This window comes from Diadema antillarum, unplaced genomic scaffold, assembly GCF_040938485.1.
Source record: "Diadema antillarum isolate AM-2024a unplaced genomic scaffold, OU_Dant_1.0 seq00000701_RagTag, whole genome shotgun sequence".
Taxonomy (NCBI): domain Eukaryota; kingdom Metazoa; phylum Echinodermata; class Echinoidea; order Diadematoida; family Diadematidae; genus Diadema; species Diadema antillarum.
In genome coordinates, this window is record NW_027271606.1 from 299,323 (window position 1) to 325,897 (window position 26,575).

Here is a 26,575-nt window from a genome sequence, read left to right on the forward strand (position 1 = left end):
TTTGTGAGATACCAACTTCAGCAACGTCTCCCTTTTTTACAACATGTAAAAATAACAGAAATGCATTTAGTAGGTATTAGAGATATTTACGTTGTAGAATGACACTGGCCACCAGCCTGTTTACAATGGCTAACCCCTTCCTATTTCCCTTGACTTGCCATTGACTTGCAAGTTCAACTACATTAAGGCTCTCCAGTCAGATATCTCTCCCTCTTTACTTGGCAGGTGCTTGGTAGACTGAATTCACGTTTCCCACATGGCTGGCTGTAAGGGCAAGAATTTCAACAGCGGTCTCACTACATCGGCACCAAGTTGTCCAAGGAACAGAATTGTAGTTTGCTGACATACATTGTCACACACTCCCTCTAAGAGATTTTCACAGGGGTAGCAATGACAATCCATTCCTGGGTTGTTTTCCATTGTCACCATGGTAACTGTGATGGCATTGTTTTTGGCACCAGTTACCATGGTGATTTGCTTTTCATGCAGCTCCATGTGGTTGCTTGCATCAAGTCAAAATACTTGACAGTCACAGAGCCCACAACGAGGTTGCCATGACAACTAACACTGACACATCCATCAACACTGGGGAGAGACTGCTGCGTGCTTGGTCTGTCCTTACATGGTATAATACCCTTTACTCTGTGTGAGTCTCAATCTGTGTGTGACTGAAGCATACTAAGCAGGGAACTCCCAAGCACCTCTTCCTGCAAAGAAGAAGAAGAAGAAGAAAAACAAAAGAAAAGAATGAGGAACAAGAAGTTCCTATCTGAAAAGGGCATCTTCTATCATACCTTGTGTAGAAAAACATGACTATCATTGATCTTAGAGTGTAATTTGAACTAGAATTATCACTGACGGCAATTACTTTTCTACTGGAACACTGACAATAACAAAGTGTTGTTACCATGACAACATTTTCTGCTGCACTTGAAATCAAGAAATCTTGCACAACCACACATTAGTAAGTTCACATATGCCAATTTCAGCCAAATTTCTCAGAAACTGAGGAAGTAATTTTAAAAATTTGTATACATGCTTTGTTTTGAAAAAAAAAAAAATTAGATTGTCTGGCAACACATTTGACATTCAAAAAAAGATATCTTTCAAAACTCCACATTACAGCAATTACATGTTACAATCCCAATTCAACTACTCAAAAATTGCGACAGTGATTTGATCCACAACATTTGCATGCACATGCAGTCGCCATGGCAACATACATGTACTTCTAGACAAATCATCCATATGAAGAGAAAACCATTAATACAGATGTAACTTGTAATCTATCTAGTGTGAGTAAAAAGATAAAGGATCAAATATATAAGCTAATTAAACTGAACCTCAGTTTGTTTGTTTGTTTGTTTGCTTGCTTGTTTGGGGAAAATATATACAAGATGAAAAGGTGTGATTAGCCACAAAACCCACATACCTCGTATGGCCAAGACACTAAAAGATCCAACGTCTCATCCGACTCCCCAGACATCTGAAAGGAAGATGGAGAAAAACTTTCCCTATGAACCTTGGCTGCTATCATTGGAAATTGTGAACAAAAACCATGCATTCTCCTGAAATCAAGACCATTAATATTGAGACCAAATGAAATTTCCCTTTCCTGGGAAATTGATGGCTAATCATGCTCTGTTTTAATTGTTTTGTATTTTGTTACGATGCCAATGTAATTTGCTTTCATACCTCACTTCAAACAATCTTGACGTTTCAACTCCAACACACGATACAAGGTGAAATGTGAAAAAGAAAAATTGATCATTTTTTTATCTATTCATATTATAATAATGATTTATTAATTTGTATAAAAGGTATGAATACCATTTGAAGTAAGTTTTCAAGCATGTAATCATACTTTCAATTTCATGACAAGAAGTATTGAAAGAGAAACAGTCACATGCATACCATTGTACATGACACCAAACACTATCTTCCTCCCTGATTATCTACACCATGAAGAGTTTAAAACATGGCCATGACATCATGGCATAACATGAGAGTATCATCATCATCATTATAAACCATCATCAGCATCATTGTCATCATCATCATCACCATGACAAACACCATCATCACCATCAATACCATCATTATCACCATTATCATCATCATTAACACTGTCATCATCATCACCATTATTACCATCACCATCATCATCATCATAATCATCATCACCACCATAATCACCATCATCATCATGACTTTACCTTCAGCAGAATGGATCCAATCATGATGGAGTCATCTGGCATCAGCTGCACAGACTCATGAGGGAACTTCCTGTGGGGTCAAAAAGATTAAAACTGACTCAGTCAGTGGGTCTGACAATACCTTACAGATCAATCACTACATTTCATGGTGTGGTCAACAGCAGAGGGAGACAGACAATTCCATACCAGAAATGATAATAATGTTCAATGCATCATTCAATAGTATTACAACTCCTTAATAACACATGGTCTACATCGCGGAGCTACAGCTCAGATAGGATAAACTTTAAGTCTCTTCTTGGACAGGACCTACTCTGCTCCCCAGTGACTCCACCACACCCAACTCTCCAGTGACTCCACCACACCCAACTCTCCAGTGACTCCATGGCATCCCATCCCCACTATGCCCTATATCCCAGTAACCACATCACATTCTACTCCTCAGTAACCCCATCACACCACATTCCTTAGTGACCCCACCACAACTCACTCCCCAGTGACCCCACCACACCCCACTCTCCAGTGACCCCACCACAACTCACTCCCCAGTGACCCCACCACACCCCACTCCCCAGTGACCCCACCACATCCCACTCCTCAGTGACCCCACCACATCCCACTCCCTAGTGACCCCACCACATCCCACTCCTCAGTGACCCCACCACATCCCACTCCCCAGTGACCCCACCACATCCCACTCCCCAGTGACCCCACCACACCCCACTCCTCAGTGACCCCACCACACCCCACTCCCCAGTGACCCCACCACACCCCACTCCCCAGTGACCCCACCACATCCCACTCCCCAGTGACCTCACCACACCTCACTCCCCAGTGACCCCACCACAACTCACTCCCCAGTGACCCCACCACACCCCACTCCCCAGTGACCCCACCACACCCCACTCCTCAGTGACCCCACCACACCCCACTCCCCAGTGACCCCACCACACCCCACTCCCCAGTGATCCCACTGAACCCCACTCCTCAGTAACCCCATCACACCTCTTCAGCTTCTTGGTAAGTGCCTCCATAGATGATGCAGAGGTAGAGACGGTGGAGGTAAACCTGATGTCGTGTTCTGTCAGACCAAGCTGCTGCATCACTTTGGATGGTTCCTCTATCTGTAACTTCTGTCCCTAGAATCATACAAACAAACAAAAGCAATCCAAATGTAAACTTATATCAATCATTTCTAACTCTCCACAAACTGTCATTACTCCCAAAGATGTCGCCTTTATTTGCAGTGTGAGCACCCAGTGTGTACAGAGGTGTGGTTAACCTGAACCAAACACATATTAGGTATTCACGGGAACAGTCCTCAAGAAGATTTAGACTAAAGGAACATGATAAAGGCAAGGAGGATATTAGAGAAGGCAGTACAAGTTAATTCCAAGCTCTAAAAAGGGTTTGTCTTAAAGTCCAAGCTATGGAACTCTTTTGATTTAATATTTAATAAAATGCAGCAGAGAGAGTCACTGACTTCATGTTGAAATGATGAAACTATGTAAATAAATCATTTTTTTTTAAATATGGCAGGTTATAACTGCAAGTGATGACAAAAAACAACAACCCCCCCCCCCCTCCCCCACAAGAAAAAAATATATTCTTCCAACCAATTAGTGAATATGGGGCATCAAGGGCCCTGATGTCACAAGGTGTTTTGAAACAGGTGGAAGTGACAATGATTGCAGTAACTCTGGCAGCAGCATCTAACAAGACCAACAATTTTATTGGACACAAAATTGCACACTAGAGTCCATAACTTTTGAAAAATTCTTTCTGCCATTAAATTTTTTTTCTTTTAATCAACTCCAGTATGGGCCATGGTACTTATCTAAATTGCACAGATGCTGTATTTATGTCATATAACTATGAAATTTATCAAAACATGCTAACATCTTCTCTTTGTGGTGAAATCAAATTTTCTCATTTCCTGAAGTGTGAAACTATTCAGGGAATAAGACAACTATGTTAAATGGTTGACAAGATCATACCAATGCTTTGTAAAATCACCACGTAATTAGTGGTATAGAGGCTTGTGCAGCGGTCAGGTTTTGTGGTTGCTTGCCACCTTACCTCCTGTCTGATGACTAAGGCTCCATGCATGGTTAGAGGCTTCTTGGTATCTGGAGCTCCCTGGGCAAATCCTACAAACAGATGATGAGATCATACCACTCTTGGTCATTTAGTCTATACATCAAGCTGTGTGTTTGACCTTACAGAAGATATTCTGTTAGGACATGTGATACAATTAACAAATCTTTTGGTTGTGCTTTATTCTTTCACATTCCACTACATATGGGGCATATACAATATGATGTAGCTTTTTCTGATACTTAAAGACAGTAATGGATCAAGGAATTAATGACAAAATTAAAAAAAAACAACAAATTTACGTCTCGCTGTTCTCAAACTTAGCTAACCCATTTCTAGAGACTGCTTTCTGTTTTCTTGATGACATCTATTTCTTTTTTCTATGTTTTCTTGATACAGCTATCAAATAATTTTTTCCATGAACTTGCTCATGACAGATCCAAAGTACAGTGTTTGAACAACTCCTTGATGTTTTATTCATCATTTGCTTAGTGCATACAACTTTCACACAAGTCAATCTCTTCTTTTTGTGGTAAATTCCAGCCAGAAACCAACCTGCTAAGGCAGAGCTTCTCTTGAGGAGTCCCAGGGACACATCTGCCATCAGATTGGTCTTGGTTGCTATGGAGACCGTTTCCCCGTTGGCTGGCATGAAGCACTTGATTTCTGGAAGTCAAAGGAGACACATTACAGTAAGCTTGACATCACAACTTTGCAGTTTTCACTCGCCATGTATCTATTATTTCCTCTTCACTTCCATCTACATCCCTTGACATGTCAGAATTGGCTTCCTTTTCACCACAAATCCTAAAACATATGACTGAGAGTTCTGCTTTGTGCTCAATGTGAGCAAAGAAACAATTTTTATCCTTCATCTCTGACCCACATCAAACATCTAACCAACAATGACTATGCTTGTGAACATATCAGCTCTCAAGAGGGACTATGATGTGATACATACAGATTTTTTTTTTTCTTGTACCAATAATTCACAGTTATGGGTGTGTCATTGGGCCATGCAACTCAGGTGTACAGGTATTTGCCACTGGGGGGAAGCATGTGGAGTGCACAAGATGCCAACAATCATTTTACTACCCTATAGGGCACTACACCAGACACTAGTAAGTTCTAAGTGTACAAAAAAAAAATCAATCATGATATTTTAAAAAAAAATGATTGCTTTATCTTAGACTTATGTGTAAAAAGAAAATGGACATAAATTAATAACCTGGTATGAAAATGTATCTAACATTGGCAAACACAGAAAATCTAGTTTTACATAACAAACAACAAATCACAATCCACCCAAGAAGTCCACACATCAAGACATGAATGACCATTTTGTCAGCATCAAACTGGCAACTCTGAATTTCACTGTAAATCTTACATTGGAAATGATAAGACAGAATTTGCAAAATTCATTGAAGGATCATAGAACCATATGTACTTTAGGAATAATTCAGCTTCTGCCCCACCCCCTTCTCAAGGAAGATAAAAATCACAAATAAAATTAGAGTCCTTGGTTCAAGTGAGCTAAAAGGACAAAAATACTGTACACTGTACAAGGTGTGTGATGGAACTTACTGAATTCACCAGAGATCTTCTCTTTGAGAAACTCCATTTTTTTAGCCTCCCCGTGGACCAAGATGACATTTTGAGGTTCACACATCCTCACCAGCTGCATTATTCCCTTGGCATCAGCATGGGCACTGTACACACCAACCAAAGATAAAATATATGAATTCAAACGACTTTTAGAATCAAAGGGAACAAGAAACAAACTCTTGAACTCAAAGGGTAGGGGGTAAGGGTATAAGATACTGGAAGGTTAAGGGCGCTGAAAGGGTGTATAGGCACTAAAGATTGCAAAGTTGGTTCCAACCTTGATGAGCTTATGTTCACTGTATTTTTGCAGCACAGAAGCTATGCCACTTTTGTGGACCAATCTTGAATTTAAGCATTCTTTCAATAAGAGAATGTGCTAGCAACATACTTTGGTCACTTATTTTGTGTACCTCACGGCAAGATGACAAAGATGGTGGGATTACATTTTAACAGGTAATTGAGATTGTAGCTATGCTATCATAATTTGACACTTGCCTTCTCATGGCACTCAAGTGTTCTTTTTTATGTGTGTTAATTCATTCACTTAAAAAAAAAGTCTCTGAAATGCAAAGCATTTTAATACCAAGATGTCCTGAAAATTGCAGAAATTTTGGAACGCTATGTGAATGGAACAGTAAATGTGGAAGGTCCACAAACATGACGGATTGTAAACACTAAGAAATTAATGGGTTCAAGATGATAAAATGATACCTGCTAGTTTCTGACCACCTCAACGTACCACATAATTTCTCCACTTTCCTAAATCTTCACAAATCCCTTACTTTTTCTATTTATGCTTTTACAAAATATCACATTTATTGAGGTCCCTGCTGCCCCCTTTCATAAACTGAACCATCATGAAATCAAAACTCTATGCCATACTAGATTCATAATCTAACTTCTCAAACAAATTAGGATGATGCTTGGTAGATAAATACATAATGTGCAATTCCTTTAGCACCATAGCTTTGAAGTAACACCTCTATGAACATGGAAAGAGGCATGGACATGAAGACCATACACCTGTGATTCACTCTTACCTGAATGACATGTACTGCACGGAGAGCTTGACATCAATCTTTGGAGGAAAATAGAAAATTGAATGGAAGAATTGATAAATGATATTCAGTGGGTGTCAATCTCAGATTGTGACTGCCTGTATCAACATGTATGTAACAGCAGAAGACTGAAGGGAGAGAAAACTTCATTTTCTACGACTGACAGGACAATTTAACCCTCTGTGTGCTAGTTTGGCTGCTAATACGCACAGAAAACCCAGTGCTGTACACACTGTCCAAAGTCCCTGGCATAAAAAGGCTTAAATATCTGTTTATTATTCTGATACATATCTGATAATTATGTAGCTGATTGCATCTTTGGAACAATCAAAACACACAAAGCAAAGCTGAGTGTTTTTGAACTGTTCCAAATTTATAGAGATTAGATAGAGTTACTAACACTCAACCAAATAATGTGCATTATTTGACCTACAAAATGATGAATTGATTTAAATTCCACAGCAGCCATTTTCACAAAACTCCCAGGCCCATTCCCTACTATTAAAACTTCAAGCTAATTGAACGGCACACAGAAAAAAATTTGCAATGCCTTTGAACAGCAGCTGAGAGCAGACAAGTAGCTACAACGTATCAGTAACCCTTATTAGTATACTCTTGCTAGTGAAAAGTAAAGTTGGGCCGTAAGACAAAATAAAAGACTGGTCACATGATAGTTCTCAGCCAATCATTTGACATGGATCCATATCATCATTTCACAAGAGTTCTCTAGAGAGTGAGAGCCAGAAGAACTCACTGTCTGTCTGTTTTCCATCTCAATCTTCTTCTGCCCACTGAGCACCTTGTGGCCGACGGTCCCCGCCACACAGTACCCCGGCATGATCACCATGTTCTTCTCACCGGACGCCCACTGTTTGAAGATCTGAAGAGACAGGCCAGAGTGAAGCATCCCGGGTGTGGCAAACACCACCATGGGGCCTGGGTTGTTGATGTAGGCTCGGTCAAAGGCCTAGAGAAAAAGAAAACAAAAAACACTTCCATTAGAGCCTTAAGTTGGTGATATCTTACACAGTTGGTGATTTTGCTTGCAGAATAATCAAGGCCTCATAATTGCTATATAGACAACAGGCCCTTAAATGGGCAGCACATTTTGGAAGATTTTTTTTTTTTTTAAATCTTAAATTGGCAATTTCTTGTTTCTGATTTTGTGCAGCTTTAATTTTACCACTTCCGTCTTATCTTTCTCTATCATGAGATACATAATGAAAACCAACATTGCTTATTCAATGACACTATGATCTATTCAGCAGCAGAATTTTTCCCAAGACTTGATGGGCTAACATGCACCTACTGAAAAGTTTGCTCTCTAAAAATACACACACATTTTCACCCACCTTAATGTGCTGGAAGTCAAACAGGTTTCTGTTTACAAATGTCTTCTTAATCTTCTGATTGGTCCATGTGATGAAAAGCTTGTAATAATGGTTTGCCTGTAGAAGAATTACAAACATGTGTATACAGCCAACTGTTATGTGCCATCTCCGTAGATAAACTTGTATTTTATGCACAAATGAAAGGCCCTGATGACGCTAACAGCCAAAATAATTTATTAGAGCAATTGCCATGACACAATTAGCATTGTTTAGTTTTAACAAAAGATTGTATGTGTGAGAGGGCTAAAGGTATTATGTCACTGTCATGCAGTACATGTATATTAAATAAATCTTAATCTACCAACTCAAAGAAACTACAATTTTGAGGTTCAGCACTGATTCTCTTCATTGTACTTCTCATCATTCACTATTATAGAACGGGTAGCAAGAATCCTGCAGTCTGATTGGTTGAGAGCTGTGCACTGATTTTAACTGGACAGACGTTCGATATCAAATGATTATTACAATCACTGAGGATAGCCACTGTAAACAAGCTATTGCTCACTTATGTTACGAGCAAGATGGCTGCGGCAGCCCCGGTTAATTTTGAACTCTTGACTGACAGCGAAATAGCTGCTTTACTTGACAGCTCACATGCTGCAAGCACTAAAAAACCAATCAAATTTCAATATTCTAGATTGGAGAGTTTTGCTAGGATTAAACATGTGGATTTAACTGACATTTCTGTTCGCAATTTGGACACTCTGCTGACTTCATTTTATGCATCGGTACATGTACGTAAAGAGGATGGTTCGCTGTATATTAGAAATTCCATGCAATACATTTGGTATGGTATTCAACGTCACTTTCTTGACAATCGCAATATTGACATCTGTAACAAAACTAAACTTCCTGAGAGTGTTCGTAAGTTTAAGGCAGTTTTAGTTAAACTGAAGCGAGAGGGACTCAGCAGTGCTAAACACAAGGACCCCATTTCTCCAGCTGACTTTGAGAAGATACAATCATCAGAGCAAACGGATTGCACCAAACCACAAATACTACATAACAAGGTACATGTATTCATAAATATTTCAACCTTCTTTTGTAACCGAGGAAGGGAGAATGTTCGTGATTTAAAAGCATCTGACTTTACTGTGTGTACTGATGAGGGTGGAATTCGATATGTCATGAAACGTGATCAGCTCACTAAAAATCGCAGGGAGAATGACGATGAGGTTGGAAGTGGAGGGTTCATGTATGAAATCCCTGGAAATGACAGATGTCCTGTCAAATCATTTCAGTTCTATGTTTCAAAACTAAATCCTTCTTGCCAATGGTTTTGGCAGAAGCCTTAACCAACTGCACTACTGAGTGATAATGACCCATGGTACTGTAACATTCCAGTAGGGATAAACACTCTGGCCAACAAAATGAAAGTTATCTCAACTGCGGCCAAGTGTAGTAAGGTTTACACAAACCACTGCCTCTGGGCAACATGTGTTGCCACACTCGACAATGCTGGATTTCTATCAAGAGACATAATGTCTGTCAGTGGACATCAAAGTGAGAGTTCGCTCAAGATCTACTCAAAAACCAGCAATGAAAGAAAGGAGTAAGATCACAAGCAAGATTCACTTGGGTAAGGCAAGCTCTTATCCATCTACATCTACAACAGTGCCAGTGGATAATGCAGTTGTTGTTGACGTTCGGAACCAGCAAGTGGCTCTTCAGACTGCACCAATATCACCATCTCGCACTCGAGCACCATTAACAGCAGTGAAACAATCTGTGCAGCCAACTCTCCGTTTCACTGTCGTCAGAGAGCAACACCATATGTACTACCAGTTCATAACTTCAATTGCAACAACTGCGTAGTACACATCCATAACAGCTAGTCATGTTGCTATATGTGTTAACTGTTTGAAGTGTCTATGTGCATGGACATGTACATGCATTCTTAAAATCACTACATTTACAACTACTCCTTATATTGGCCACAGGCTTTATAAGAAGATGACAGTTCAATGTTTCCATCTCCTTTCAATAATTTACTGAAAATGAGAGTGGGTAGAGTCTCCCAGGTAGTGTAATACCACAAGGGATGGAATTGTGGTTGTCTTACCCTTTCTGTCAAACCAGTGGAGAAGTAGATGGGAGCCTCAATGTTCATTCTTTCCCTGCAGTAAACAATCCACAGAGTTGGTGTCAAGAACATTTCAAATAAAAAATACACAAATACACAATAAATAATAAATAATAAACAAAACTAGATTTGAATCATGATTTGTTTCACATCTCAAAGGAAGAGTAATGAATATGTGTAAACAAGTGACCACGAAGCTGTAAATGGTTTTGAGTCCCTCCAAAGAGCTTGGCAAGAGAATAAAGTGTCTTACCTATGGGCACACCCACTGCTTCCATGGGATTTGAACCAGAGACTGCACAATTGATGGCCTGTGGTCATTACCACAGAGCCACTACAGCTCCTCTTTATACACATTTTATATGTAAAATGTGTCTACTCTTGTAATTGCATATTCTGTAGTATTTCCTTTTCTTTAGTGCATAGGACACATACATTCTGTGTGTTACAATGTATGTGCTACGTAATACCTATGTAAGTGTTGCTAATCATTATTATCATACCTACATTGTAACAACTAAGTAATTTACATTTCTTACTACTTTTCTGTCTGTAAAATTTAGATAAATCAAATTTTAAGGATAAGAGTTAATTCAAATACGTCAGAAGAGAATGGAATACTTCTATTTTAATTATATGCACATTCCACCATTACATTTGTCTTATTTAGCTGTAGATGTACAGTATGTGCATCACAGCATGCTTGGAGCTACAGTTGGCCAACAGTTTGAACGGATTCTCCTCTTGTTACTGCTGAGGCTCAGAAGGAGGTGTTGTGGTACACTGGATACGACCACAGACTGTCATTTCGAGGTCTGTGGTTTGAGACCCCTGGCTGTGGTGGTTGTGACAATAGGCAAGAAATTTATCCCAACTGGTTACTGTCAGAGTAGATATTTTTGCGTGAGTAATTTTTTGCGATCTGCTAAGTAAGATGAATTAGCCACTTTAATTCTGCGGAATCAAGACATTACACAGTGGTACATACAACAAGCAAAAAAATAATTGTGCTTTTATTTTCATGCTAGTTTCTGATCACGCTGAATGCATGAAAATTTCCACTTTTACAGTCGTCCTTTGGAAGGGCCTTACAGCTGCCAGTCTCACAGTTGCTTGCTTACAAGCATTCATTGCTTCCTTAGCAACCACATAAAGCAAATCTTGATATATTACAATACAAACTATTGCAAAGGTTCATATCATTTTTGCACCAGTCTTGCGAAACAATATCAATGTTGACATCAAATCATAAAGGAAAATTGTTTTGGATTTCATAAATAATCATTCTCTTTTAAAACTCAAATTAATACTTTTTACACTTAAAACAGAGTTAGGGGGTATTTTGATATTTATGCCAATAGAGATGTGAGCTCTTGTCACCCCAGGGGCAATATATAGTTTACAAAGGCATTTGCATCACAGCTGCCAATTCAGTTTTGGGAGACATGTTGACATCATCATCATCATTGTTGTCATGGCAACACCTACCAGTATGTTTCCAGGAGGATGCAGAGCTCCTGTGCCCTGCCCAGAGCAAAGACTGGAATGAGAACCTTGCCACCATTAGTCACACAGTCATGCACCTTCTTCAAGAAGTCTCTCTCTCGACACCTGTAAGTGAGGAGAGAGACAGAGAGTGATTCCATGTTTAGTGGTATTGCTGGTGGTAGTACTACCTGTAGCATCTACAATGCTGATTAGCCAAAAAGTTTTGTATCAGATCCTATCACCCTAGGGACGCTGCCCACTAAGTCTGGTGGATATATGCCATGACATTTTCAAGAAAGAGCTAAAAAATGCACAGCAGACAATGATTGACTGCACCGGTTACTAAGGCTCTGGTAAGCTAAAAACATAAACCTTCACTTCCTATATGTTTGTACTGCTCATTATGAATATGTGTATTTGAACGTTATCTCTGTCAGTACCAAAAAGTACGAAGTGCACTTAGTTTTATCTGACACATTTAAGAATGTAAACAAGGAAAAGTAGAAATTACGCGGTGCGTAATATATGTCCCTGCCGGAAGTAGCATTTAGTAGCAAAATGTACAATATAGGTAAAAAGATGAAGGTCAAAGGTCAAAGAAGTCAAAGGTCAAAATTCTATGTAGAAGTTTTGAAGCCCTCACCTAGTGCCATCACATAAAGCAAACGGAATCGAAATCGGGTTAGAAATGGCAAAGGAGTAGCATTTTGTAGCTAATGTACAATATAGGTAAAAAAATCAAGGTCAAAGGTCAAAATTCTGTGTAGAAGTTTTGAAGCCCTCACCTAGTGCCATCACATAAAGCAAACGGAATCGAAATCGGGTTAGAAATGGCGAAGGAGTAGCATTTGGTAGCAAAATGTACAATACAGGTCAAAAATCAAGGTCAAAGGTCAAAGAAGTCAAAGGTCAAAATTCTGTGTAGAAGTTTTGAAGCCCTCATCTAGTGCCATCACATAAAGCAAACGGAATTGAAATCGGGTTACAAATGGCGAAGGAGTAGCATTTTGTAGCAAAATGTACAATATAGGTAAAAAATCAAGGTCAAAGGTCAAAGAAGTCAAAGGTCAAAATTCTGTGTAGAAGTTTTGAAGCCCTCACCTAGTGCCATCACATAAAGCAAACGGAATCAAAATCGGGTTAGAAATGGCGAAGGAGTAGCATTTTGTAGGCAATGTACAATATAGGTCAAAAATCAAGGTCAAAGGTCAAAGAAGTCAAAGGTCAAAATTCTGTGTAGAAGTTTTGAAGCCCTCACCTAGTGCCATCATATAAAGCAAACGGAATCAAAATCGATTAGAAATGGCGAAGGAGTAGCATTTTGAAGCAAAATGTACAATATAGGTCAAAGGTCAAGGTCAAAGGTCACAACTGAAATTCTGTATAGAAGTTTCAAAGCTCTCATGTAGTGCTATCATATAAAGCAAACAGAATCAAAATCGGGTTAGAAATGGCGAAGGAGTAGCATTTTGAACATTTTGATCACACACGGACGCACACACGGACGGACACACGGACGGACACACGGACGCTACGACACACGGACGGACGGACACACGGACGCACACACGTATGGAGCCCGTTTCATAGTCCCCTGCTCGAACTCGTTCGGCGGGGACAATAATTGTGAATAATTACCTGTAATCATTTTATCATTATGCCCAAAAAATTTTAAAATGAATAAAGGAAAATGGGCTGTTCAGACCATCACTACATACTAAATGTTTTTGGTGTGTGCACAACTTTACATTTACACATAATTTTACACTTTACATTTAGATTTAGTTTCAAAGTGCTCAAAATCCTTGCTCTGAATATGACACATTTCTGATTATCTACAAAGGATATAAATAAATCATGACAACTCAAAGCAAGTGACATATGAAGCTTTCCATCCTCTCACCGTTTGGAGTCCCTGATGGTGGTGGCATAGGTGGACTCTGAGATAAGAATAGAAGGACGACACTTGTCAATCCAGGCAGCCCTGGGGTGGAGTAGAAGACAAACAATCACAAGGCAATCACCAAATTGTGTCTCGCCCATTCGCGTACAAGAAATTAATATTTTTTATAACTCCCAGAAGTTAACTGACCTGCTTATGACCTTTGACCTTGTGGTGACCTTGAACACCCAAAGGGACATTTACCATCCAAGTTTGGTCACAAACGGACAAAGGGATCAAAAGTAATGAGCCGTAATCGGAACGTGCCCTAAAAACATAACATTGGGCCCTAAAAGTTTGTTGACCCCTGTCTGTGACCTTTGACCTTGTGACGACCTTCACCTCCCCAAGGGACATCTTCCATCCAAGTTTGGTCACAAACGGACAAAGGGATCAAAAGTTATGAGCCATAAAAGAAATGCGCCCTAAAAACTTAACATTGGGCCCTAAAAGTTCGTTGACCCCTGTCTGTAACCTTTGACCTTGTGGTTACCTTCAACTTCCCAAGAGACATCTACCATCACAACATTGGGCCCTAAAAATTTGTTGACCCCTTTCTGTGACCTTTGACCTTGTGATGACCTTTAACTCCCCAAGGGACATCTACTGTCCAAGTTTGGTCACAAACGGACATACATGTAGGGATCAAAAGTTATGAGCCACAATCAAAACGTGCCCTAAAAACATAACATTGGGCCCTAAAAGTTTGTTGACCCCTGTCTGTGACCTTTGACCTTGTGACGACCTTCACCTCCCCAAGGGACATCTTCCATCCATGTTTGGTCACAAACGGACAAAGGGATCAAAAGTTATGAGCCATAAAAGAAATGCGCCCTAAAAACTTAACATTGGGCCCTAAAAGTTTGTTGACCCCTGTCTGTAACCTTTGACCTTGTGGTTACCTTCAACTTCCCAAGAGACATCTACCATCACCCAAGTTTGATTGCCATTGTAGCAACATGTGCTGAGTTACGTGTGATAAGAGAGTCTTGCAAGTAAACTTTAACGTATGACCTCAAATGACCTTTGACCTTATCATGTGACCTCTTACGGCACCATAACATGAAGGTACCCCCAGTGCATCCATCACCCAAGTTTGATTGCCATTGTAGCAACATGTGTCGAGTTACATGTGATAAGAGAGTCTTGCAAGTACTGTAAAACGAGGAATTTTCGCGTGCATTTTAATTTCGCGAATTTCGCGAGCACCAAAATTCGCAAAATTAAAATGCACACGAAAGCTTTTGTCTACACTACATGCATTGAATGTCAGTAGCAATTCGCGAAAATTTCATACCACGAAAAAGGCTGTCGGCTCCAATTCGCGAAAATTTCATGCCGCGAATATATCATGTTTTACAGTAAACTGTAACGTATGACCTCAAATGACCTTTGACCTTATCCTGTGACCTCCAATGGCACCATAACATGAAGGTACCCCCAGTGCATCTATGACCCAAGTTAGTTTGTAATCCAAGCAACAATATGTGAAGTTATTTGTCAAAAGAGAGTCTTGCAGGTAAACTTTAACGTAGAAAAGAGAGTCTTGCACATACTCTTCAATATATGACCTCAAATGACCTTTGACATCATCACATGACCTCTGACAACACCATAACATGAAGATACCCCTAGTGCTTCTATCACCCAAGTGTGGCTGCCATTGCTGTAACAGTTGCCAAGTTATGCATCATAAGAGAGTCTTGCAGGTAAACTTTAACATTTGTGACGGACGACGGACGGACGCCATTTGGATCCCTTAGTCTCGCCTTCACCTCCGGTGGGCGAGACAAAAAGGAAGGCGTTGACTCAAAACAAACCAGCTTTCAATATTTCATGAACATCTACTTCTCCTGGTATTTCTCCTTGCACTACAATTAAAACTACTGGTAACAACAATAACCTGCGTTACATATCAACATGAAAATGTAAAACTGACATAGAAGGTTTTTTGGATCATGTGGGGTGATAGTACTTGGGTCAGTACAGATCAGCTGCCATCACTTAATAGAGAGCCTAAACTGAGTAAGTCTGTCTCCCAGCTCCTCAAATTTCAGCAAATGCAATTACAAGCATGATATATAACAACATTTCTCTAGGATAGATGAAGATTATTATTATCATTTTTGTCCTTCTCCTTATTCCAATTATCATTACTAATATCATTGTGATCATTATTACAACTTGTTATATCATTATTATTATAAGTATTATTATCATTATTATTAACATTATTATTATTATTATTATTATTATTATTATTATTATTATTATTATTATTACTATTACTATTATTATTATTATTATTATTAATATCATCACTACTCTCATCAAGCTCATCTGCCAGATTTTTCTATAGTTTCCAAACATGTATCATATTCATGACACTATGCTAACATGCTGAAGCAATCAACTACAAAGCAGCTATCTAACAGATTTAAATTTCACTGACTTTACTTCTCCCTAGCCACAGATAAAGACATCTGGTAATTAGACATGGCATACACCATGAAGCCAACACTGCGGCTGGGCAGTGAAAATAACATTACATCAAAGTTACACCAAAATTTACCAGTATTTTAGAATTACAGTTTCACTGGAATTACACCAGAAGCACAGCTTACCCTAGATGTCTGTCTGGTGTCATGTTGTAATCTCCCTGAGGGAAAAAAAGAAACATCAAAATATTTCTCATGAAGCCTTCAGTATCCCTGGAATAATTCACACCCAGCTTTAAGCAAAGATTGCCAACAAAGACTCAATGAAGTCTAGACAGGCCAGTCATTTGTTACAAGCAGACAGCAAATACACAGTTGTCCCTTTCAAACCTGAATGATCAATGCAGATATTCAACCCACTTGCTTTGCCCCACTCTGGGCACAACTGCTTGCTTACTAACTGTTACTTTGGCACAAATACAAGAAAAAAACATACCAACATGCTTTCTTCTGGATAATTGTATTATATTCACTCACATTAAAGCAAACATAATGATTACTAATTACAACTTCCTAGTGTTCTATCGATTGGAGAAAAATGGGAAAATTACACAAAGTCGACTAGTATTGGGTGTTACAGGCACCACTCACGTTTGGCCTCCACAAGCACTAATATGGCAGTCTGAAGGTTACAGTGCAAAGCAATTAGTTACAGGCTGACAGCTGTGTGTTTCCCATGTGACACAAAATGTTTTAATATGCCACCTCCCTACTCGATCTGCCCTTGACTACATATATCGTCGCTGGGGTGACAAGACCTTGTATCTGCAATTTTGGTGAAAATGACTTTTTTTAATTAATGGTCAAATAATGGGATAAGTGATGTCCTGTCCAAATCCCAAGTGTCTTACTTCAAAAATGAAGCCACCACAGCATGTCAAAGGGAAGGCTTTCCCATTTGCTATAGTGCTTTGGCCGCCATGTTTTTTGGCTCTCCTGAACATATGACATTTTGTAGATATGAGGTCTTGTCGCCCCAGCGACGATATGAGTCTTCTCTCAAGATGTTCAAACTACAAATTTACAACACCAGAAATTATCCACTGGAGATTAATAATACCATCCTCAGTTTGTTTTGGATTTCCATGACAGCCATCAAAACCACCACAGTCAATATTGATAAGACCTTGCACACACTCTTGCAATCTACTGGGTTTTCATGTTTACCCAAAACAAAGGAAACATACAACTTTAACTTAGAGAAGTACTCTACAACACTAGGCTTGCATTAGAGCTTTAAATGAAAAGTGAACTCACCGTGTAGACAACAGACTGCTGGCCAACTTTGATATGAAACATGGCTGCTCCAAGAACATGTCCAGCATAATATGCCTTAATCTCCAGCTCCTCATCAACCTAAACAAACAGTGAAATGAGAGGTGTGTGTCAGACATATTGCCATGACCCAAAAAAGGGATAGCTTTGTATTTCATAGGCTTTTGCAAAGTTATGATGGAAACAGATACTTTGGGGAAATTTTAACCTCTTACTGCAAAGACAGAATTCACTTATTGCTTACCTCACCATGAAGCATTACAGAAAATGTTTTGTGATGCGGGAAAAGAAAAACAAGGCTCAGCACCACACGTTCAAAGTACTGATCACAGTACTGCAGAAGGTGGACATTTTCATGCATTTCAAGTGACCAGACACTAGCAAAAAATAAAAAATAAATAAAAGCACTCAAATATTTTTGCTTGTTATAATAATCAACTAATTAATGTCTTGATTCCATGGAATCAAAGACAGGCAAAATCTATCTTAGGCAGCCAGACACAAACATTTACTCACTGTAAAATATCCACTTTTACAGTATATTCTGGCACTGTGCAGTGACCAGCACGTAGTCTATGTTTTCAGCTCTCTGAGAATCTGACAACACTGTGTCACACTGCTGAAAGCATTGAAAGTTCCTATTATGATACAAAAAAAGAAATAATAATAATGTTTCTAAAAACATACAAACTTACAAACTTGGGGGACCCTAGAAACCTTGTACATTACTAATGCTTCATGACACAAGTTGAAAACAATTGTCTAAGTCAAAAATCTTGACAAATTAGTATAGTTAGTTGAATACCTGAATAATCTGATGAAGGTTGACAACGACCACCTTCTTCATGCAGTCTTTAATCATCTGAAGACATAATCAATGACAAGACAAAATCAATGACACACAAACATATTTTCTCCTTGTGTATTTACTCAAATAGTTGAAAAGTACCACAATCATACCTGGCAGGATATTGGTATCACATATATGCAATGAGCTTTTGGTATTTCAAAATTGCAAGGGGTAAACCAAAAACACTAAATTACTAAAAGTCACAGATTAACTATAGGCATCACAATTCTAAATCTATAGACATTTCAGGCATGCTTTGACTGTACCAAAATGTCAGTAACAACTGGCTTTAGACTAAGAGGAGGTGCACCTGAACAACATATCAAAACCTGGAGCTAAAATCACAAGAGGACAATTTTTGAGCCAATTAGAAGCAAGCTGTACTAATACCACTATCGCTGCATTGAGTGCCCAAAGCAATGGGTCACCGCTATAAACATATTTTAGATCCCCAATCCAAGAATTACCCAGGCTTTATGCTTCATGGAAGCAATCAATACACAATGATGTAATCTGCATTGTCAAGAAATTGTTGAATGTTCCGAAACACTTTACTCACAGCTGATGTGAAGAAGTTGGTTTCACCCTTCCGCTCAACTTGGATTTTCCTGTAGTCCTCCTAAAAGAGTGACATGGACCAAGTCACAAACAGTCATTATTCGTTTGATGCTATATCTGTGTATTGTCAGGTATCTCATTTGCAGCATGTTAATACATTGGACTATTCTGTAGTGATGTATCAAATACTTAATTAAGATCATGTAATATGAGGTGATAAAAACGGCAGCAATTCTATCAACTGAATCTCTTTCATCATTTCAGGGTTTTACAGTTCAATATAAAGGTGAACTCTTCAGCAAATTGCTCTTTCTTGTCACATGTAACATTTCAATGTTTGGTTGAATGTTAACTATCTGCAAATAAACCTAGGCACATATTTGAGGTTTCCAGTTCTTATCCTCAATGATATCAACAATGATTGTTCAATTACATGCATATCTTCCCTCATACATTCAACTTCACTAATGCCCCAAATAGATAAACTGTAATCTGCAGAAAATCGCCTGAGACTGCTTTACGCATCTTGACAATTATGGAAGAAACCCATTTCAGCAAATATAACTCCATCACATTTCCAAGATGATTACTGACCAACATATCAACATAACTGGTATCTAGATAATTACTAACAATGACATGAATTCATGTCTGCAACATTCCTGGAAAAGGTCAAGATTCACATTTTCATCATTTATATCTAAATGAACCACGCTTCACCCTTTGGATTGGAAATATGAGGTTCAATACTGTGGGCTAAACGAGTAGCTAAATGTAAATCAGCATAGATAGACAGCAATCTGAAAAGATATCACAAACTTTGAACTTACCAAGAGTATAGGACAGATGGCCTTGGTAGGTTGTGTCATGTAGATAGGTCCATCATAGCCAACTATTTCTGTCATGTGTGGTAAGGCCCCACAGTGGTCTAGATGGAAGTGACTGGTAAGAAACAGGGAAACATCTTCATTCCATACTCATGAGTCAATATAAAATGTATTCTTGCCTCTGTGTCTTGCAGCTTAAACACATATTTGTCCCATTTTCTGTTTATAGATCAATTTTCACAAAACCAACGCATTTTGACAAAGGAAACTTGCAGGGACTATGACTGATGAAAGCTTTAAGACATTGGAATGTTCTTGTGTAAAACTTCATTAAAAAAAAAAAATCAGCCAAGGTTTTTTTCATACAATGCAAAAGTCCAACATTACCAACGAAAGCTCAACAGTAAGACAAGTTCTTAAGAACTGAGAATTGTATGCCCCATGTATCCCAATACCCAATCCATCTATGCAGTATGTTACCTACAATAGGGTAAATTACTGGAGAAAAAAAAATAAAAGACATGCAAAACGGTCTTGCATGCACACTTTTCCCCAGTTATTTCATGACAAATATGCCATCTACATTGCATCACGATCATCTGTCAAATCATAATTATGGTTCTATTCCCAACACACAAAAAAAATATGAGGGCAATATACAACAATATTGCCTGTTTTGAAAGCATACTGCCTGGCCTAAATGACACTTGCTGGTATCTAACCTGATAATGACTGCATCCAGGTGGTCTGTCAGTCTTCCATTCCGGTTGATGTAGGAGAAATCTGGAAACCGCCTCTGTGTCCAGATTTTAAGATATCAATCATAATCAGTGTCATACAGATACAACATAATTCTAGCACATGCAAACATTGTCAAACACAAGGATCCTTCTTGTGCAAGCCATGTCATACTCTGAGAAAAGCATTCATAGATCTCTTATTTGGAACAATGAGCTTGGTTGATAGTTTGAAGACTACAGGACTGAGGGATTACAATCTCACACTTACTTCTAGAGTGCACATTGTGCTGCCGACTCGTAGTATTTCTTCTTGTTGCTGTTTTCAGTCATAGAATAAAAACAGCAGGTAGACCAAGAGAATTTCATAACTATGCTTTAGTCTATGACTTGCCTCACACACACAGGGGCTTTTTTTTTTTTTGTATGTGTGCTTGTCTTCTTTGCATCAGTGAAGACATCCTCACCACAACATAAATGATTTTAACATCAAACTAATACATCTTTCAATTAAAATGTTATCCTGAAAATGCACTAAAAATGGAGTTTGCACAGGGATCAATCTTTTGAGAGGAGTTGAGGGCTTCCAACAAGAGCAGGGCCTATAGCAGAGCTGCCAACATTGGCATGTTATCACAAAGTCCGGGAGATTCAAGAAAGCTTTCACAGATAAGCATTGCATAAACCTCACTGGAAAAAAAAAAAATCCAAAATCAGGGAAACTTCAATACAGGCAACTCCCGGTTAAAACATAGTCCTTGGGACCAGCGGTTTTCTTTCATTATATTGAAATTTTGTTAGATCCAAACAAATCAATTGCATAAAGATATACTAGCTGATAATTTTCCTTTTTTGTATCCTAAATTTTGTTATGACATTGCTGTTGTTTTATAACAGGAGTGCACTGTATTTCTTTGTCAACATCTAGAGTGATATTCTATTTTTCAATGAGATTATTGCAGACAAAGGTAGACTTGGCAGTTCAGATATAGCATCAAATCTCCCAACCTTTCTTACTGAAAAATAGGGATGATCTGGCTCAAAAGTAGAAAGAAAGAGCAGTTCCCATCACAGTGTGTAGTAAAAATATCAAGAAAAATAGGAAACTCCTATTAATATTTATATAACCTGAGAATGGTCAAATTCAGACTCTTTCCTCACAATTCAGAACAGTTGGGAGGTCTATAGCATGATCTTGTCTAATGCCCGCAGTACATTTGTACCTCATCATTAAAACCCATGTGCATGCCACAGTCCAGCATAATGTTCTTGCTTCCAATCGTCAACAGGATGCAGCTGCGACCTACGTCTTGTCCGGCCCCTGCAAATAATGATACATTTCTACATTGAGTTGGTGAAGGCTTCAGCATAAACTAGTTTTCCATTGTTACAAGTACAAAAATGCACAGAGCTCAGGTTCTGTCATTATCATGAATACGTGCTTGAACACTGACAACACAGTAGTTCTCTTGATGAAGCAATCCTGGCTATCAGACTTCTTGTACCCAGTTTTAATGTTGGTTGCTTTCCTCAAATTTCATTTGTTATTCAAATAAGCATTTAAAGTTGATGAAGGGTTGGTATCAGCCCTACAAACTGAAAATTTTCTTTCAAAAATAAGACCGGGTAGCAAAATATCATAGCAAAAGAATTCAAAGATTATAATACAAAAAACATTCTTGAGAAATATTTCACAAACCATACTGAGTGTTACACAGTGAGACACTGCAAAACAGAGCAATAAACAGATTTCATTTGTGCGTGTGATAACAACCTTGCTTGGAACCACCTAAAAACTGAAGATGTTAATAGTACTGACCAGAAGTGTTTTAAGCAAAGATTGAGAAAAGCTATCTCTGCTTTGACTCTGTCTCCATGTGCCCTATACTGCAAAGGACCTGCACTATGCTACATACAGATCCAAAAAAAATATGTTTCTGCAGTAACTCACTCCAAAATTACAGTCTGAGACTTTAAACATAAAAAGAAAAGAGGCTTGCTTCGCTGCATACAAGCAGATAGTATACATATGAAACATGTCATGGCAGCGCAGAACAGTCGGTCATCTAGTCTGTAGCGATCACGTACCAATCACAAAAAGCGTGTCAAAGTAGTGTCAAAAAGATAATTTTTTTTCCCCTTTCCTTCATGTTGTACCAAGCTTTGTTATAGCTGTTGATTGAGGTTGCCGGTTGGGGTGGTTGTTGTTGAAAAGTGTTTGTGTGTGTATGTGTGTGTGTGTTTGTGTGCGTGTGAGGGTGTGTTTGAATCATACATTTGCATACAGTGGCTTATAAGAATCTCGCAAAAGGTAATATATACCGGTATGCTGAATTCTCACCTCAACCAGCGCTAGTGTACTTTTGCACCTGTTTGTCAAATGATCTCCAAACATGCACAAACTCACCAGTCATTCATTCAGTAACCTAAAATAAGTTTGCATCAGAGTCTCCAAAGTCAAATAGACAGTACATAAGTTTTAGCACTTTTAGTATTTACAAGTGTCAGAAAATCGTTGGAAAATCTCGATCACTTGAAATGCTGCTTTGTGCACAAGCACAGTTCAAATACGTTCAGCGCATGCTTAAAGGACAAGTTCACCTTTATAAACATAAGGATTGAGAGAATGTAGCAATATTAGTAGAACACATCATTGAAAGTTTGAGGAAAATCAGACAATCCGTTCAAAAGTTATGAATTTTTAAAATTTTTGTGCAGCAACCGCTGGATGAGAAGACTACTGCAGTGTATGAATAACTTGCGTACAACAATACAATAAGGAAAATATAAAGAGAATTTCACAAAATTCCATCTTTTGAAAAAAGTACACATTCCCCTGACTCGTTACCGACAAATGTTATGGGCAATATTATTCCCCCTGCCTTTAGAAAGAGGCAAGTCAAGAGCTCTTTTATTATGCGAAAAAAGTGAAAATATGTTGAATTTTCTTTTACATTTTCTTTATACTATTGTACGCATATGACTCACAAGCTGTAGTAGTCTCCTCATCCAGCGGTTCCAACACAAAAATTTTAAAAATTCATAACTTTTGCATCGATTGTCCAATTTTCCTCAAACTTTCACTGATGTGTTCTACTAATATTGTTGCATTCTCTCAATCCTTATGTTTATGAAGGTGAACTTGTCCTTTAAGTTAAGGGTTGATCATCAAAAAATGTTTGAATGTTAAAAATGTTACTTCAGTACGCAAATTCCACCATTACTAAGTGGGTCAATGGCAGCCCCTATGAAATCACTGACACCATTGTAGAGTCCCCTCTAACTTGTTAGTGGTGAGGTGAGGAGGAGAAAAAATTTCTTTGATCGCTGCGCTACGCTGCCAGGGCACTGCCGTGAACGTGTTTTTAGCCACCATGCTGCTGCGCTGTTTGCAGAGTGTGAACTAGCTGCGATCGATAGATATTTGGACAACCTTGAACCTTGAACCTTGAAGAAGCAATGTCAAGGATAGTGTCAAAACGGTGAAAAAAGGTCCTTTTCTTAGTTTTCTACCGGACTTGTTGACAATGACAATCTCACTCAGATGCAAATATTCGAGGCTGGCTGTTGCCTGTTGGATATATACTATATAGACCTAGAGTTGGCTTTTTTACGACGTGTTTGAGCATGTTTTTGGAGATCATTTGAAAAACACTAGCGCCCCTCAACCAATTCTATACCATTCCTTTTAATAAGAAACACAATTCACACAGGCAGCTCCTACTGCACCCACAACTCGCTTCCCACCACCTCCCCGCATGCTCAAACACACGTGAATGCGCGCATGCGACTCGAAGGCAAGTCCGAGAATAAGCCTCACACGTGAAAATATACACATGGGACTACGCAAACCGCCAGTGTCAACAATAACTTTCGTAGAGCATGAACAGTGTCCCGACCCTCCTATCCTAATGTAAATGCTCTAAAATGACTGTTACCTGCACGTCTGCTTACCTAACGGAACCACCTTTATGTCCGTCATCTTCTGGCTAGACTTTGTCCAGCTTCGTGTTTCCCGCGTGAAAATAATTCGGTACCGGTACCTGTTATACACAGTGGTTATACACCTTGAAGTACACGATCCACAGAACTCTTACTATATTGTACTAAGAGCAGGGAGCTCGGAGGTGGAAGAAGAGTTCTGTGACACGATCGCATCACCGAACTATAGGGCGGACTCACACTGTGCGATTTTTACTGCGATTTACCCTTTGCGATGTCGCACGACGAGAAATCGCACAGTGTGAGGATGTCTGCGATACGACAACCGGCGATTTGGGGATATCGCAGGGATCGCAGCCCCATCGCAGAACTTTGAACATGTTCAAAATTCTGCGACAATCGCTTGCGACGATGATCGAAAACTTTCAGTGAAGCAAGGTGGTAGAAGAAGTACTAATCAAGATTTGGCTGGATTTGCTTCCTTTATTCCACAATTGCTTACTGATCTATCTCAACATGATGACGAAGATGAGATGGGGAGGGTGTTTTACAACGACTTAGAGTGCAATCGTGAGTAATTCTACCATGAATATGGGCTTCTCGCGTCCATTGCAGCCGTTTTGTCCATACGTAGTCCCATGTATAGAGTTTGAACGAGGGCAGATTAAACAGTCTGTGGGTTGGTTAAAATTTCGTTTGCGTACCGCCAGACCGGTACTGTATGCATAGCCTTGGACTAACTTGTTAAGTGTTAGATCTAATGTTTAAATTATACTAAGCCTAGGCCCTACTGAGTATGCTATAAACTAGACCCATATCTAGCTAGGCCTAAATACGTGTGTGGGCCTAGAAGTGGTTCTAGGCCTAGTCTGCCCTAGATCTATGTACTGTACGTGTTCCAGTCGATTTTTATAAATTAAATCGACATAAAGTTTTACACGTTAGGCTAGGCCCCTGGTCTGGACAGGCCCTAGCGTTAGATCTAAGTCTAGACCATAATGGCTTAGTATTGCACTGCTACTGGATCGACTGACGTGGACGTGAACACTAACAGTAACAGTAAACACATAACGTTTGGGCCTAACGTTAGACGTGGTTTCTGTCTATGAAACGACATAACGTTGAAAAACAGTAACCAACAGTTAGAGATCTAGTCTAGTCTAGAGGCTTCAAATGTGAAACATTCTTCCTGCCCTGCACACACGACCATACTATCATTACTAACACACAGTTACAAAACGTTGGTGGAGTACAGTTAATTCTGAGTACCGGTAGACCTCTATACCGACGGAACCAGAACAGAAACAGAAACAGATCCAGATATTTTTTTACACGTTGATAGGAAAGGATATTGATAATTGAAAGTCTAGCCCATCAAGATGTAACTGATATAATAGTGATAAGATCTCTAGAAATCTACATTTTCTTATTAAAGTCTTATATAGATCATTCACTAAACTAGTCTGTCTAGACCCTAAGCACTAGATCTAACAGTTAATTAGTCTAGCACTAGCAGTCGTAGCATGCACTAAACGTTAGCACTACTCGCAGTCAGCAGGCTTTCTCTTAGTTTTAGACCCGTTCTACAACATTAAATGATAGTGATGTTAGTCCCTTACGGTGATCTAACGTATTAGGGTACTAACGTTAGATGGATCTACATTTTTTTTTTTTTTTTTTTTTTTTTTGCCAAAATGTGCTCATGGATTTCAAAATCATACGGTAGGCCTACTCTGGTTAAGCTAGTGATGGCTACAGATATACAGTGTCGATTATTACTTAGGCCTAGGCACCTACTGGATCTAGATTGTCAGTAGCTGATATGTGCTAGCCTTTCCTGCCCTTGTCTGTGGTCTAACGCTAGAACCGTAGGTCTCCGTAGGTTTAGACCTATTTTGTATCAAACCTTAGAGGAATTAGAACTCTAACCGTTGGAGTTAGACCTACACTGTAATTGAGATCCATTGCTATAGTTACAAGCAGTATGAATCCAGATCCTAGACAAAAA

At 39.0% G+C, this 26,575-nt stretch overlaps 1 protein-coding gene and 1 pseudogene across 1 annotated transcript; one reads left to right on the forward strand and one right to left on the reverse strand.

The window, feature by feature from the left end:
* Positions 1 to 216: 216 nt before the first annotated feature.
* On the reverse strand, positions 217 to 24,675 carry LOC139737728 (integrator complex subunit 11-like). Its single transcript, XM_071648405.1, has 21 exons — positions 24,580 to 24,675; positions 21,849 to 21,946; positions 20,611 to 20,684; positions 19,892 to 20,003; positions 19,063 to 19,122; positions 18,459 to 18,515; positions 17,636 to 17,734; positions 16,505 to 16,539; positions 13,842 to 13,922; positions 11,939 to 12,061; positions 10,430 to 10,484; positions 8,329 to 8,424; positions 7,731 to 7,943; positions 6,959 to 6,996; positions 5,898 to 6,022; positions 4,869 to 4,979; positions 4,296 to 4,366; positions 3,222 to 3,349; positions 2,217 to 2,286; positions 1,433 to 1,486; positions 217 to 707 (listed from the first exon to the last, which is right to left on the reverse strand). Exons 1-21 carry the CDS (start codon positions 24,605 to 24,607, stop codon positions 654 to 656), a joined length of 1,782 nt encoding a protein of 593 aa, XP_071504506.1. The 5' UTR covers positions 24,608 to 24,675; the 3' UTR covers positions 217 to 653.
* LOC139737727 (uncharacterized) lies at positions 9,141 to 9,923 on the forward strand (annotated as a pseudogene).
* Positions 24,676 to 26,575: the final 1,900 nt, after the last annotated feature.